General features: G+C 47.7%; 3 protein-coding genes across 3 annotated transcripts; 2 read left to right on the top strand and 1 right to left on the bottom strand.

The window, feature by feature from the left end:
* Window positions 1-3,419: 3,419 nt before the first annotated feature.
* On the top strand, window positions 3,420-4,052 carry FOBCDRAFT_204254 (RGS domain-containing protein; the record flags this gene model as incomplete). The annotated part of the gene is made up of 1 exon (XM_054705801.1): window positions 3,420-4,052. One exon carries the CDS (start codon window positions 3,420-3,422, stop codon window positions 4,050-4,052), a length of 633 nt encoding a protein of 210 aa, XP_054561776.1.
* Window positions 4,053-8,287: 4,235 nt separating this feature from the next.
* FOBCDRAFT_241856 (uncharacterized protein) lies at window positions 8,288-9,425 on the top strand (the record flags this gene model as incomplete). Its single annotated transcript, XM_059610411.1, has 3 exons — window positions 8,288-8,349; window positions 8,504-8,553; window positions 8,605-9,425. The coding sequence occupies 3 exons, from the start codon at window positions 8,288-8,290 to the stop codon at window positions 9,423-9,425; spliced, it is 933 nt and encodes a 310-aa protein (XP_059465390.1).
* A 3,991-nt stretch (window positions 9,426-13,416) lies between these two features.
* On the bottom strand, window positions 13,417-16,702 carry FOBCDRAFT_262689 (frequency clock protein). The gene is made up of 3 exons (XM_054705799.2): window positions 16,647-16,702; window positions 16,110-16,436; window positions 13,417-16,050 (listed from the first exon to the last, which is right to left on the bottom strand). The coding sequence occupies exons 2-3, from the start codon at window positions 16,273-16,275 to the stop codon at window positions 13,676-13,678; spliced, it is 2,541 nt and encodes an 846-aa protein (XP_054561774.2). The 5' UTR covers window positions 16,276-16,436; window positions 16,647-16,702; the 3' UTR covers window positions 13,417-13,675.
* Window positions 16,703-16,823: the final 121 nt, after the last annotated feature.

Raw genomic sequence — 16,823 nt, 5'->3', positions numbered from 1 at the left:
GATACTTACGCCTTTATGTCATCAGACAATGCGAACGCAAGGCTGGGGTAAAGGCGACAGCCATGGGCGCCTGTGGGAAGTTCTGGTAGGAATGGAATACCTGCTCGAGCATTTTGAAGACTGGAAAGGCTTCTACAATGAGTTCACGACCGAAACAATAAGGGCGACGAATCTAAATGATCCCGAACTAATTGGAAGAGCGTCTGCGCCTCTGAGGGGGACTAACATCCGGTCGGCCCGTTCCCGCCGTCGCCCTGCTCGCTTCGATGGGGAAGAGGTCTATGTATCCCAACAGCGAAGTCAAGCGCCAACTTTCACGGTAGCTGCCTTGCCGGAGCATTCTCAGGCTGAGTATGCGGCGCTTGACAAGCCACCGGCGTCTAAGATTTCCCAGAAGAGCTCATTACCAGCAGACCACCGAGCATATATTCGGGCATCGATCAACAACGGCTGGAAGAAGCTGGATGAATACTACAGCAAGCTCGGAGAATCTCCCTTGTTTGCGGTAGCAGTCATCCTTCATCCGAGATTCGGCATCAGCTGGTTGGAGGCTACTTGGGCCACTGAGGAGCAATTGGCCTGGGTTCGCGATGCGAAGGCGGGCATAAAGGACTACTTCGCGCGGTGCTATCAATCGAACCAGCGGACGGACGACTTACAGTGAAGTCTGCTTCATCATTAACGAACAGGGGTAAAGAGGATGATCACTACACGCAATGGATCAACAGCAGAACGAAAAAGGCATTTGCAACGAGCAGCAGTGTTAGCGAGATGGACAAATACCTCCGTCTTGAGCCACAAGATACGCAAGAGCCAATCCAATGGTGGAGGGACCACAAGCCTTCATTCCCGGTGCTAAGCAGCTTTGCCTTGGATGTCTTTGCCATTCCGGCTATGGCAACCGACTGCGAGAGGCAGTTCAGCCTAGCCAAGCTGACACTAACATCGCAAAGGCTTGCAATGGGCGCCGACACGCTGGAGCGAGTTCATTGTCTGAGGAACTGGGTCCGACACGGCGGGGTAAAGCTGGGCAGTTGGGTCGGTAATTGAGGCTTTGGATCCGGCGTAATACCTTCACATGCTCAATATATAGGCCTCCCATATAATTGATTGAGACGAGCCAATCAAATCAAACAAATCAACTTTGGACCGAAGCCCCATCAAACAAATCAACTTTTACCTCAAAGTTGATTTGATTGATCTATGATGAGCGCTGATCTGTGGGCAGCGCTGCAGGCGGGTCATCATAAAATCGACACATAGCATAGTATTTGAAAAATCTAAAATGTAGAATGTTTTAAACTAGTTGATATTAAGTAGGTAATACTTTAATAAAAGATTATCTATCTTTGTTATAGCTTAGGCTTAAAGTCTTTAAGAAGTCATATTATTATGTCTTCCTGAGGGTTCGGCACGGGGTAGTGATGTGGCAAGAGTGGCAGCCATCTGGCAAAGCCCTAGCCAATCCAATAGCCAGCGGCCTCCTTCGTGATCGCCGCCGGTGACGTGATGGCTTGAACTATTAACCATCCGATACGTGAGGCTGTCTGCTAGGCGTCAACAGCATGACAGTGTGGCATCATGCAAGCGAGTATTTAGTGCTTATATCACGTCGCAGCCGCCTTGTCATAGACTTTTTGTGTCCATTCAATCAGCCTTAGAACGAGTAAGGCGCCTTCCACTATCGCTCGGGCAACGTGGGTCACTTTATCCTATGCTGATGCATCCTATCTGGGGCTCGGCCTGAGGGCAGCAAATCCTAGAAGGTCGCTCGCTAATCCATTTCCTAATCGACTAAGCCTTGACAGGTTTACAATCTAAATCTGCCTTGCCTCGTACTCAGTCAGATCTTCAGCGCGCACGCGCCTAAACCTTGATCTACCCGATTCTCTAAGCGCTTATTGCTCTGCGACTGTCTGGGCGCATGTGACGGCTGTATTTCCCAAAGTCACAAACCCAATCGCAACTGCCTTGTGTCAATAGAGAATCGGTTCCTGCCAGGCATGACGTGTGTTTGGCCCATTGATGCAGATCCGTGTATTCATCTTGTGTCGAGTAAAATATGCCCCAGAAGGTTCAACTATTTGGGCACGAATTCTTGAAGAATCACTGCTTGTATGTGATACCCCCAGCACCTGTTCAACTGGTTCAAGTCAACCCGCACGCTTTAGCACCTCTCGCCATTGACGATCATCGACACTAGACTAAGCGGGCTTGGCGGTTTTTGGAATGCATCTCATCAGGCCCTTATCTCGTTGATGATAAGACTACATAATCAGAGTTTGTTAACTGCACGCATCCTATTTCTGTCAGTTTCATCTCAAATCGGTTATCGATAATAGTATTAGTCGGAGGATCGCGAATGCCGTTATCAAAGTCAAGTGTCGCCCAGAAAGCATGCTTACAATCCGTGCCGTCAAAGCTCGACCACACAATAAGATAAGGTGAAGGTCATTTCAAACGGTGCGTCAAAGCGATATAAAACATATTAATCAGTATGAATAACATTTTTCGCCCGCTTAGGTCTTTCGCACCGTATTGTTTCGCCGCATCGATCGAATAGACGATCAGTTACTTCCACGATCGACGCTAACCGCTGTTCATCTGCGGCTGAGCGGAAAAGTGACATCGGGTTCGCCCGCTTGATAACGCCAGGGATGTAGGCGATCCGGATAATATTGAAGGCTTGAGTAAGGGCGATGGGAGCGATAGAGCGAACGGTATGTCGATGGCAGAGAAGTTCCCCTCGAGGCGGCATCCTTGTCGGAGCTTTGCACAGGATCCACATCGTCGACATGGATAGATGTGGAAGTCTGTGACCTCTTAGGCTTGATATAGAGCCTCCAGACTAGGATATGTAGCGATGGAATGATTACACCAATGATGCCGCCCATGGTTAATCCGCCGCCGCCTTTGTCAGATTCGACCTCTACAACCTCCATGCAGGCGTCAGGTCGTTCCGGTAAGGATGTCCATTTCACATCACCAGAAAATTTCGCTCAGACTGAGCTGGCAATATGTTTTACTGCCAGAAATCTCGAGTCATGAAGACCTGCAGAACCACGCATCTCCGATTTCGGCTTGATGCGGAACTCCCCACGCTCTGAGTAATGAAGTGGCTGCGAGCTGGAATCCATTACCATGTAACGCATCCAGACCTGAGGTCTCTGGAGCCGGAGCGGCCGCTAAGTGGGCGTTAAGGTACGTAGTAGGCCGTGGTGGCGGTGACAACGCTTAAGCTTTGGCTGGTTATCGGATGTATTTTTCCGCCCGAAACCCACAGTCCTCCAATAAAGAGGAGCCGGAGCCATCCCGAGCATGTGGCGAGAGAAGAGGTATTCATCCCATAAGACGGGAAAGGCCTAAGGTGCGACAGGATTAGATTACAAACTGTTCCTCGTACCGAAGACACATTTATAATGCAATCATTACCTGAAGTTATCTCTAATTCAAATTCAGACGCAAGGGGATCAAATGATTTTACAGCCTATCTTTCAAAAAATCATTGCCTAGAAACCCTTCAATTCATCCAAGACGCCTCGAGATACCGAGCTTATTACGCAGAGATAGTCGAGGATAAAGAAATCCCTTGGGCATATCTAAGGCGCCATTACGATTACCTGCAGGAACTATGGGAAGATCTTCTCGGCACTTATATCCTCCATAGCGGACATCGCGAGGTCAACCTTCCCTCTGAAGTTAGGGCTCGACTTCTTGGATTACGTTCTTCTGCACTTCCTCCACACCCATCGGGATTGGATGAAGCCGTCAAGATCATCCTTGAACTCATGGAGGACTCGATCCTACCTGGGTTCCTGAGGTCTTATGTGTCACTGGATCAACCGGGAGATAGAGGGGGTGGTGGCTGGAGGGGGATTTTCGGCAGACTTCAGCGGAAAATCCAAACACCCACGTCAGAACGGGGCTACGAGGAGGACTCTGGGTCGCAGGCTTCCGGTTCGAGAGAAGACGGTGAGGCCACTCTTTGTACACGCCGTCGCTTCCTAGGAGGCGCCCCTGCATCACCTCACAGCCATCTACTGCGGCCATGATCAATCGCGTCTGAAGACAGTATTCATGCAAAAGCTATAGTGAGTGGGATTTTCCTTTATTAGGAAAGTTCAAGGTTACAAATATAGAGGCAGATTTCTCCCTCAACGTTTGGAAATGCTGCGAAGAGGCCATTTTAAGATATATTCTCATAGTGCTCGAGTGGAGAAATCGAAATATGACACCACATGCGGGGTAGATTATTCCGCTATTCCATACCAGCTACTTGCGGCTTATAGGCCCAGAATGTTGACTGTCTTGACATCGACAGTGGCTATTGAATTCCCATTGGGGCGAATTGTTCTAACGACGTTCTTATCCGTAAATGCTTTCGTGAGTTCTGCTTCTAAGGATTGGATGGCCACATACCTTATGAAACGGGGAATAAAAGAGAACTAGATAAAAGCTCTTGTTTTACATAGCGAATGAGTAAAGAAAAGTAGGCGTATTATACGTAACGCAAATTGTTCTTTCTAGAGTGCAGTACGTCTTCTTTCTAGCTCGGTCTAACCCACATGATTATTATTATACCACAGACGGCAGTAGACCAGAACTTGATCCACCTTTGTCGCGGTCTTGGTCGTGGCAACTGGCGAGCAGCTTGGCATAACCCACTTCCTGTTTGTGAGGGAAGCAGCTCATACTCGCCAACCCCGGCTAGACTCTTAAGATAGAAGTAAGTCGAATGCTTCACCATGTGTTGTGTTTAACGTGTATGAACAGAGAGACTGCTGCAACGCGAGTGTATAAGCATATGGAGAGAATTGGCAAGGACACCAATGGCAAAAGACAGGCATAGCTTTTCTTCTCGCATTGATCGAACTTTTCAAGGGCCACTTTGGTTCAAGTAATTCATAAATTGAACTGTTTGTGGTTCGGGTGGAGCAAATACATAAGGCAGTCCATCTCAACAGGTCCAGTAGATCAGATGTTTCATGACATCCCTTCTCCTGATGACGCGTCCTCATTGTGTGTAGCAAATACGATATCTTAGATTTGTCGCGGCACTTTTGTGTTGGTCAAGCGGAACAGAAACTCCTAGCCTCATTTTGGCTGCAGGAGTACGAGTACGATCAGCCTAACTTCTCCAGGGCGGCTGGCCTAGCGGTCGGGACCCTTGTAGAACACCAATACAATGAGGAACTGAGCGGCTAAGGCGCGGGGCCTGAGCCTCTAGGATTAATGGCGGGGAGCGCAAGTACACTTCAATTGGAATAGTATCGAGGTGCTTTGACGCACGTCATTCAACGACTCCCATTCGTCCAAGCGTTTAGCTGCCTCAACAGAGTTCGACGCAACGTAGTTCTCCCACTCCTGCTACTATGTTAATCCACATGCATTAAGTGAAAGAAGAGACATTTACTACTAAAAAAGCAACATCCTGCTGTACGTCACTGATGCCTTTCACGGAAAGCTCCGACAAGCCTCCCTTTGAGCATACGCAATCTCCCTCCTGCTTGGCCCAAATTGCATCATGACGCAAGGTATTTGCTCCGTCGCTAGGACATCGAGCTCACAGTGGGAAATTTCTGGAGTGGCACAAAATGTCTTCATTTCACCACTAGGCGCGCAAAATAGGGATGAAACGGTGAGCTACATGGAAGTGCACATAAATAGCACAACGTTGTTTTCAGCCTTCAATCGCGAAATTATTTACATTCTCATTATTCTCTCAGATGAACCGAGAACGCTCCTATGGATATCGCTACAGTCGATCAGCAGAACCAGAAGAGTGAACGAGATGAACCTTGTCAAAATTGCAGTGCTGATCGGTCTGGCTCTCGAAAGCATGGCCCGCCCTATCCCCCTTTGTTCAAACGAGCTTACCATGCGGCATCCCCGGTGCGAGGAATACACCCATCATTACACCGTTTATCCCGAGCAAACAAAAAAATCTTCAGTTGTACCTCCGTCGCGGAATCCAGGTAGAGTCCCGACTACAAAACCTTTGCCTGATGTGATAACGGCATCCAAAGGAGTCCAAAGTGCAAGATCCAAGCCATATATTTCGGTAATCAGGCACGTGGGAGTGAAAACCACTGGAACAGTAGCCAGCCAAAACAAAGCCATCACCTATTGGGAGCTGCTTGTCAATATTCCATCTCGGTCGCCTATTCTATACTACTTAACTCAAGTAGCAGCAGATCCTATCTTTCTGGTCCTTATTTCGATATCTTTTACCCTTTTTATAGCCGCCTCTTGCATCCCAGATCGTTATTCATTCTTAAGCAAGTATTCATTTAGTAGATATCTAACTTTTAATCTAGACAACGAGACAGAACTAGCTTTGTAGCATCTGGAAGCCTTCCTTTGCCCTCTGCGAAAGGCTGATAACAGTTTGGAAGCAGGTGTACAGCCTGAGAGGAATGTCAATAAGTTCATAGCCATATAGACCAATCTTATGTTAATAAACAAGCTTATAAATAACTTCTGAGTATCTCTTGGAATTTGCGATTTGCCGCTTGATGCATACGTCCCCTTCAGGCTCTCATCGGTGAACGCGGCAGCTAAGCCGTGTGTCTCGTGCAAGCAAGGAATATTAGTGCTCCATTTGCCATTATTTGTTAAGTTTGGCGTCCTCGTGTCCAATGAAAATCAATTCTGCCTAGTTTATGCCAAGCTTCTATGCCACGACGGCCTCTACCGTAATGTACATGCATTAGCTGCGACATATTTTCCATTACCATAGCTTCACTAGGGGCGACTTGGGAAGCACGGACTGTTTCACCAGGCATGTGAACAGATAATGGCTATTTTATCCCTTTGAACGGTACAGCCCTTCAGGAGGTCACTGCTAGATACATAGCTATACGATGGGGTGAGTGTATTAAGATGTGGAGCAGAAGGTTGTGATGTACCGATTTGTAATCGAGAGATTGCTGGTACTTCTACCATAGGCTAAAATAGGTGAGGGGCTAGGTATCTTTAATCCGATGCATTTTTATTGGCTGCCCACCCCTGCTGTGACCCGACCGGAGCTCCTCGACAATTGAAGGGATAGGTAAAACGCCATTGTTGATAGCAGAATATGTCTAACGAGAAACAGCGTTTCTAGACCTATCAGAATCTTGATGGCTAGCCTGAATACATAGAGGAGATTGCCGGCGGTTCAGACAAAGCTCGACACTTATCAGCTCACTGATGGTAACTGCATCCTGGGAAGAGCAACGGACGAGACGGGACTGGTGCGATTGAAACTTAAAGCGACCGCTAAGGGATAAGAGTCGGGGAAGCCCTCCAAACGGGGATATGAAGACAAGCTTCAGGATAAAATATAGCGAAATAATGTGGAGATGAACAAGTCAACTGCGTCTAAAGCGTCGACAGAATCGGTAGAAAAAGATGGAGAAGGCTAGTTATAAGGAGGAGACAGGGATTAAGCTAGAGAGACAGCATCAAAGCGTTCAGATAGAATACAAGGGCTTACTAGCGAAGTGAGCCAGGTGAGGGCTCAGTTGGCAGGTAGTAAAATTCCAGCTGGCGATGGCTTTACATTGTGAACGGAGATTTACACCTCAGAACAATATTGGGCCACGGTCTGCCGCGAAGGCCGCATTGATAAGCCATTCAAAGGTCCTGTGTTATTAATACATGGGAATCGACTTAGGTTCTAAACGGAGTTGCCCAGATAAACTCATCTCATTCTCCTCTTCGGATAATCCTTGGTGCGACGCTCGTGTCTTGCGGCTGATCGTGGTAAGAAGCGTGGGCTTCCTTGAAAGGCTCCTAAGCTTTGCAGATTCAGTTGATACGACGCGTTATGGCGCGTCATGGCGCGTCATGGATCTCACATCACCTTGTTTTCCAGTTTCCAATGGCCAATCACAAGGGCCAGATGCACTCCGAGGGCTTCTATCCAATCACAATAGGGGTAGACCGGGGTTGAATTCTAGTGGGGGCGTGGAGCGTTGGGCCACAATAACCAGCCAATTGTTGACCTAAAACTATGATCTGCAGTGAGCAAGAACTCGTCGACTTGCAATGCATTTTCCATGCACAGGTCCAGACTTCGACTCTGAGAATGAGATGACAGAGGTCTAGTACGTAGTAATCCTCTCCCCCACTCGGTGCTCAGATGTAGGGCTGCACGCACCCTTTGACACTTTGGGATGGATAAAAGACATGTGTTCCGGAAACTTAAAGGCCTTAGCCTGCAATCCAGCCGCTCATTGGTGCCCTCTCTTGGTCGCCTCTTGAATCATAGACCGCGTGTTGTAGGGGCCTCGATGTTACGCATATGCAACCAGGTGTCATTGAGTTGTCACTCAAGCAAGTCGGTTGCGCTTTAGGATTGGAGCGGTTTGTGCTGGAGACAATCCAGAAGCCATAGGACTTCCGTTCCACGCGCGTCAACCTCCCGCAAAACCGGACTCAAGCCCAAAGTCTTGACTTTACCAAGTTACCAAACATTTGTAGATGCTCCCCTATACCTGCTACCAATAGCCATTTATAGAGATTATCGTTACGCCATTGTTACTAGCCTCGGCAGACAAATGGGCCATAGTAAGTTATTTTTGCAACCATGCCGGACCAGTATGATCTGATATTCTGAAGCAGATGCTCACACGAACCCCCTTCTGTACCTGGAAGGGGTGGCAATGCTCGACGGCTACATCCCAGAGACTATTGGAGACGGGCTCACTGTATGCGGTGCTGCCGTTCCGTCACACCCTCGATGGGAGTTCTCGGACTCGATGTATTCGTCAGCCTTCGTGGGCGCCAGCGAGGATGAAGTTGACTTGACTACCTCATCCAGGCAAGCACGCCTTTCCCACGAACAATTCGAATTTTACGAAGATGTTGGTTCGGGAGACCGTTGGGTCGATGAATACTCCATCGTCAAGAACCAGTCTCTATTACCCGAAAACATGATAATGGTCGCTGACGAGCCACCCTCAACCTTGACTCCTCCACCGCAGTTGTCGCAAGAGCAACTCAAAAAGCCTGGCCGAAAGAGGAAGACGCAGCTCAGTGAACTAGCAGCTCCAATATCCGCTAGACGCAAGGCCAAAGGAGACAACAATACAGATGATCAGAGGAGGAAGGGGATTGTTGCTAACGGAAATGGGATCAACGTCAGCAATGACACGACTAGTCGCAAACACGCGAAACATAAGCAAGTGCAAGAGAGAAATCGCATCGCTGCCAATAAATGCCGCATGAGAAAGAAGGAGGATCAGACGAGACTCCAGTTCGATGAACAGGCAATGGAGCAACGCCATATGATGCTATCTAGCTGCGTGGATGACCTGAAAGAAGAGGTTCTATATCTCAAGACGCAACTGTTACAGCACACGAGTTGTAACTGCACCCTAATACATCATCACATTGAGAAAGAAGCACATCGCTATACTGACGCTCTAGGGCTCAGGTGAACACAGTACAATATATAACCTTAATGGATTAATATAAAGCGATGAGGTGGATCCAGGCAGTACAGACAAGGAGAATACTACCTACACGAGGGTATAAGAAATTGGCTTCAGTCACTTATTAAAAGCCAAGGGATTTCTTATGCAGTTTAGGTTATTACCAGTTGGCTCATATGGGGCGAGGGGTAACTCTAGCAAGCTAGGTTGGGCACAAAAGTGTGAGACATCTGCCGGGCCCAGATTTTGCTGTGTTTTTCCGGCTTGCCCTTCTTACGAGGTTTATACACTGTCCAGAGTCATTATTGAACCATAAAATAAGAGAAAGTGAGGCCTTTAGCGATGCCGGGCCCAATCGAAGCTATCTTAATGCTAAGGGGAGTGATTGCGTGTGTGCTCATGCCGTGATGCCTTATCCATATAAAATGAAGCTATTCACAGTCTCTTGAGCTATCTAAGCTAGCTTCTGTTGCCATTCTTCTCTTTGCGGCGAGATCTCGAAGTGATTGTGTGATTTGAACATGGTGTTGGCAAGGGAAAGGCGTAAGGCGTCGAGGATGACTCGTAGTCAGCAAGGCAGGGAGGCGATGAGGGCATCTTCTCCTCTTCTTGCTGCGCTACTTAATGAATCTAGGGTTCCGTATTCTTCTCCTTCTTCCTAATTGCTTTTTTCGTTGGCGAGCGGCTGCGTGAGCTGGAAATTGACACTATCATCACTTCCAGGGAGAGTTAACCAAGCTATCGCATTAAGGGACTTTATAGCGGGATTCGCTGCATATATTAAGTCTGTAACTTGCGAAGGTAACTGTATATCTATTATATAGCCATTAGTCTTTCGATTTAGCAGTTAAGTTATCTATAAGTTAAGCATTATATATCTAACGTACTCCACGAGGGAGTGTCCCATACAAGTGAGTGTCCCACCTATACTGTGCACCTAAAAATGGCAATATTGGATTTCGCAAATTCCGCTATAGCACTGCTAGCTTCTTGAAAATCTTATCCATAGTCTCCTGAGCAAAAGGTCATATATTTGAGGTTCCTCCAAACCATTCGGCGGTCTATTCGATGTTCTATGCCTGAAAATAGGAGAAAAGACAGTGCGAACACAGCTTTTCCTCGTAATATTCTAAATAATACAAATGGAATTTAGAAAACGTCTCTTCTGTGTGTTCCCGTTGTTCATTCGCCTGAATCTAAGTTTTCAGGCAGTTTAAGCTTGATTGAGGCTTTCGATGTAGTTTTTTAAAATGGCAGTTTAAGGTGTAAAATGTGTTTGGGACACTCGCATGTATGGGACACTCACTTGTGGAGTACGTTACAGGGCCATGATTGGTTCAATGAGAGAAAATATGGAGATTTAACAATGAGAGAGATGTTGGGCGCTGGTCTACTGGGTGTAATAAACTTGTGTGTGTGCCCTTTCCGTACATAGTGTATCTCATCCCAGGCTGTAATTCAACCCCATAATCTTGTTAAGATTAACCTGCACGATAAGCGAATAAAACAGACAAGCGAGTAAACCACTCCGCTTTTCACCTTAAAGGCAGTTTTTTAAATAATTCATAAAAATTCAATTTAAACTTAAAATAGCTGAAATTTTAATAACTTATATAGGGTAAGTGGTTTTTAGCTGCACAGTATACTGTTGCGCATGCTTGTCTGTTGCGCAAGCTTATCGTGTACGTTATCTCTTTGAGCGGCACAAGACTACAGTAGGTCACTCGCCCCACTTTGCTTACTAACCCCGCTAGTACCTGCGGGGTACGTAAAGTTCTCGTCAGACAGCTTCTTCCTTCAACACAGCCAAAATCATCAAAATCCTCATACAAATTGACCCTAATGCATCTCAATTGAAACAATGAGCTCCCAAAAGATACCTGATTATATAGATGATCACAGCTTTGATACCCCGCCTTTAAGGGCAGCTGATGACCCCACTGGCGTGCCTAATTTTCCGCCCGAAGAGGGCTGCGGCGATGATTTTCAACCTTTCAAACTACCGCACCAACTCATGAAATTCGGTAGCGCCTGTGGATACACGCTAGTTTGAGCCATTTCCTTCATTTGACCAATAAGGCTATTTAACAAGATGTCAGATCTTTATTTACATCCTGACCAATTAGAGAGCTAGTATCAGGCTAGTCTGTACCCACAGGCGCTACCGAATTTCATGAGTTGGTGCGGTAGAATATCGTGATTTCAAGATCAACCCTCTACCCAAGGAACCACTTGAATTATTCCAGCTTTTCGTACCTATTTCCCTTGTACAGTCATGGATTGAATACACCAACAGCTGGGTCGCTCACTTACTCGAAAATGCCGTTATTGACAACTGGAATACCCCCCATTCCAAACGGTCCCGCATTCTCAAGTGGGAAGGCATCTCCACCGCAACAGCTTATGTATGGCTTGGGGTCCTTATTTACCTAGGAATTCATAGGGAAATATCGATCAAAGACCATTGGAAGTCCCCTAGCCTAGGAGATCAGCGCCCTCTTCACTCAATCATCAAGTTCATGCCGTTACGGAAGTTCGAGCTGATCACGAGGTATTTCCGCACTTTTGACTACACCAAGCTCGATGTGAGGGATGAGAGCGACCTTCCAAAGACCTTCCAAGCGGCTGAAGAGTGGTCTAATCACATACAAAGAGTGTCTATCGAGCTCTATTCTCCAGGGACTAATCTGACTGTAGATGAGTGTATGATCCCTTTTACAGGCAGATCAAAAGAGACAACGGTCGTCAAGAATAAACCTACGCCCGTAGGGTTCAAAGTCTGGGTTATCGCCCAACAGGGCTTCTTTCTGCAGTGGCTTTGGCACATGAAGGCATCACCATACAAGGCTGTTACAGTCGAGTTACTTATACCAACGCCGTACGGCAAGAAGGGGAAGCTACGGACCGAGATCCCTCTCAGCAATACACAGAGCGTCGTGGTTCACCTACTAAAAAGGCTATCAACACAGACACATCACGTCTTTACGGATAACCTCTTCTCCTCGCCGCAGCTCTTCCGCCTTCTTCGGCAGCTTGGCCACGGTGCCACAGGCACGGCACGCCCTAACTGCGGCATGACCACCGAGATGAAGCATATAAAAGAGACCGGAAAGGCTCCTGGCGGCACACCTTTGGTGTATAACGAGGTATACCTTATCCCGACACAAGATAAACAGGTATAGACAACTTTACATGTATTTCCCCTACTAATTTGTCTCTTTCCCTTCCCCCTAGGTTATCCAAATTGCTTGGAAGGATAGCAGCGTTGTGCTCTTCCTTTCAACTGTGCACAGCGGAGCCCCTCACGAGCGCACACCAAAAAAGAGGAAATTGCCCGCCAAAAGAGGCACAAAGGCAGAGGCACGCCGCCTGCAGCAGGTCTTCAATGGAGATAGCTTCAAGATCATCCCTATTCCTACTGTTGCCGCTCAGTATAACGATGAAATGAATCATGTTGACCGCGGTGATCAGATAAGGTCCTATACAACATATCAACATCGATTCCGCCGCGGTCCTTGGCAGGCGCTGCTGTGGTCTTTCCTCCTTGAAGTCGCACTTGCAAATAGCTTCATTTTGCAGAAGAAGACCCGGCAGCCTCATTGGAAGCCCTATACCACGCTCCAAGCTTGGAAAGAGGCTATTTATAACGCCATTTTCAACAGATATGCTACTAATAGTCATACACGGAAGAGATGCCGCACAGGGAAGGAGGAAGACATCGAAGATACAGAAGCACGGCAAATTCACCTACAAAGAGATATCAATCATGTCTATCGAGGCACGCCTTCCGACTGCCTAGCTTGTAAAGGCTACCGGCAAGGGCAGCCTCGACCCTTTAAAAAAAGGAAGGAAAAAGGAGGTTATCTACAGCCGATATCAGGAAATGAACGAAGGGTGCAGACCCGATATGCCTGTAAAGTATGTGATGTAGCTATTTGTAACTCGGCTGACTGCTGGTACTTCTATCACACGCAAATTTAGGTGCGTGCGAGTGTACCTCGAGTAGCGCTCATTTTGATTGGCTCCACACCCCTGTCGTGACCACATTGTAGTCTTGTGCCGCTCAAAGAGATAGTAATTATTCTTGTGGCATAAAATGATTATCTTCAATAAGCGCTAGCGCGTATCCGTATAGGCGGAGAACTATGCCGAGAGCCCATGTCTGAAATGCGGGGCGGGGCCAATCAAAGCATTCCACGTGCCGCTCCTTGTGAACGGCGATGCGGATACTACAGGCGACACGGTTTTTCTCAATATTACCGGTAGCTCATATCCTCTTCTGACGATCCGGTGTTATCTACATCTATAGACAGCTCGTCATATTCGCCAGACGTGGAATTATCAACGCTAAACGGCGGAAAGAACATAGCAGGTGCTGGCAGTGGGACTGGCGTTAATCTCTTGATACGCCCCGACTGATACTCAATCTCGATAGACGGTGATTGCTCGGTTACTTTTGTTTCTGAACCGCCAGGGATAGAATATGAGGTCAACGTCGCAGCCCTTTGATCAACGGTCCCTTCTATGCTTTGGTTGGGTCTCCTAGTCTGAGGCTTGGAAGCCTGTGGGAGGATATCCTGCTTGGGCCGCTTTGTATCGACAACTACATTAAAGTGATCATCGGGGAGAACGCCGCCAAGTCCGCAGGGTTCTAAAGGCTGCTGTTGCGACACGTACTGCTGCTGATCGTCGTTCCAAATCAAATCCAGCTCGATGTTGCTGGCTTGTTCACAGTCATTGTTTATCAGACCCAGGTCTCTATGATCGCCCCCGTGCGTGGAAGAAGTCAGCTGACGTAGACCCTGGCCTCGATCTGTCAATGGCCTATAGCTGATGGAGGACCCAGATGTGGTTCGTCGATGAGGATGAACCAAGTCTAATGACTGTTGAGAATCCTTCCGGTTTTGGCTGCTCAAGGGCGTGTGAATGGTTGGTGATACATCAACTGGATCACCCGATAAATCGGTGCAGAAAGGTACGTCGCTGTAGTATGTGATAGCACCTTCGCGGCGTTGCAATTTGCCAGCCGATGCTCCAGAGTAATTCAAGCCTAAGTCCGACTTGCCAGGATTATCGTCGTCCACGGCTATAGGCGAGCAAACCGACGCATCCTGTGATGTGTTCGCATCTGATGATCCCTCCCGAACAAACAGTGGCTTGTAACGGAAACTTTCAACTCGAGCGTAAAACTGCGGATCAAATGCAGACACATTCTTATTTAAGCCTCCGGATTGGGATTTGCTGCTAATGAACGGGCTCGTCTTCTGATGCTCACGTGTCTTTTCCGAACCATCGATATTATTGATAGGAGGACTTTCTTGCGAATGGTAGATAGAGATGTGGCTACTGAACTTGGTATCTTTAGATCCGCCTTGCCATCGGATTTTATGCCCGTCAGTAGATAGCTGAAACCTGGTGCTGACTTCTAATACGGCAGAGCGAACGAAGTCAGGAGTTACGTTGATCAAGTGGAGCTGGGCCAAATTGTATAGCAGGTTCAGAGACACCCAGCCTTCAGCGTCTAGGTGGATGTCCTGGATACTCTGCTGTCCAGGCAGTATGTCGGGCGACAGTAGGTCCAAATGTCGGATATAATTCATATTCTCAGATGGAATCTGAGCACGATCAGGGTCCAGATCACAAGGCCGCGTTGGTCGCTGTTTTGGAAGAAGCGGGAGTGGGGGAAACGGCTTGGTAGACGAGACCAAGCCTTTACCATTGCCTTCTGTCTCCATGTTGTCCTTTTCGGGATCAGAGGCCGACCCATGGGCACTTAAATGGCACTGATATTCCCAAGCGCGAGATTGCTGTTCTAGAGGGAGGAATCTGGCTTCCCGGATAGGCTCAGTTTCATGACTGGGTGGTTGGTAGGCGGATGATGAGTCTGCCACTTGTGTATCCGCTACAACGCGCCCCAAGATGAAGCTGCCACCCGGCCGCAGAGGTGACATTTTTGAGACATCGGTACTGTTACTTCTGCCTGTGAAGAATCGTTCAAGGCGACGAACAACAAGACTCTTCCGCTCCTCGTCTGTCATGATTACATGCTGCGGGTATAGCCCGTCAGGAACATCTCGTAGATAGTCCTCCACTTTGCCCTTTGATGATTTGGTTGAAGGCAAGACGGGGAGGTAAAATGGCGTTTTCGAAGACTCGCCACCGGCTGATATGGAGGCGTAAGCGGAGTCAGCCGGCCGGAGGCTAGAACCTGTAGAGGAGGGAGCATGGCTGCGCTGAACTCCAGCTTTGGAATATATGTGATCGCGATTGTGGGGGGATATCCTTTTCCTTTTTTGCGATGATGACGCCTCTGGAGACCCATCGTGATCCGCGGCAAGGTCTCTCAGTATGGTTTCGAGCTCTCTCTTTTTCTTTTGGGGCAGCCCATAAACCTTGATCTCAAACAGCTTGTCTTTATGGAGCAAGGCCGGACCTGGTTGCTTATAGCGCTTGAGCTCCTTCTTTAGTTGTTGAATCTCCAGCGTTAGGTCGTCGATGACGCTGCGGTAGTCATCAGAGCTACTGCTGTGCGCTGTGATAGGTCCAGGAGGGTCGACATGATGCCGAGTGTGCAAGTGTAGCTTCTCTGTATCCAATAAATCAGATTCTTCCCGGGAGGAGGAGAGATTAACTACAGGTTTGGATTAGCCTCTTCTAAGTTACTACAAGTTCGCTATAGGTTGTGCATACCATCTGCGGGATTGTTGTTGGCGGTCGCGTTGAGGCTTGAGTCGTTATGCCATTCTGGTGGATTGCTTAGCACCGTCTCACGACTGCCGCTGAAGGAATCGAGATGGAGAAAACAATCGGTTGGTGGTGGCGGGGTTTTCTCTGGATTGCTTTGATTTAAGGGCATTTTGGCCCCTGTGAGCAATGCAACGCGGAGCAAGACCCTAATAGGACTGCTTAATTGTCGATGTCGCAAGAATTGCGAGTATAGGCTACATGATAGTAAGACTTTCACGATACGACGACCGTGAAATACGGTCGGGAGACGTCTAGCAACGGCTGAGTGTCCTGTAGAGCAACAAGGTGGGTTAGCAACATAAAAAATAAAATTAAAAATAAAATAAAATTAAAAAAAACCGCTCATAAATGAAACCAGATGAGGACAGGAATCGAGCTGTCGCAAAAGCATCGCAAATAGGATCGCGGGATATGCAGTGGCGAGGCGAATGTTCTATGCTAGCTTTGGGGGAAAGCCCCGAAAGTCATTGATATGCTTACCAAAACGAAACGAAATAAAGCTATAACCGGCGACAGCGAGTTGCAGATAATTTCCAGATTATAAAAATTCGCTTCATGTAAGGGTTGTTATAGTTGAGTCATGTGCGGTTCGTTGGGCTGACGAAATGTCTGGAACTATCCGCCCAGAATTGCAAGATGAATCTGCTCTTCTGCGTG

This window comes from Fusarium oxysporum, chromosome VII (assembly GCF_013085055.1).
Source record: "Fusarium oxysporum Fo47 chromosome VII, complete sequence".
In the NCBI taxonomy this organism is placed as follows: Eukaryota; Fungi; Ascomycota; class Sordariomycetes; order Hypocreales; family Nectriaceae; genus Fusarium; species Fusarium oxysporum.
The sequence above is the reverse complement of the archived record's forward strand: the minus strand, read 5'-3'. Positions and strand labels throughout refer to the sequence as shown.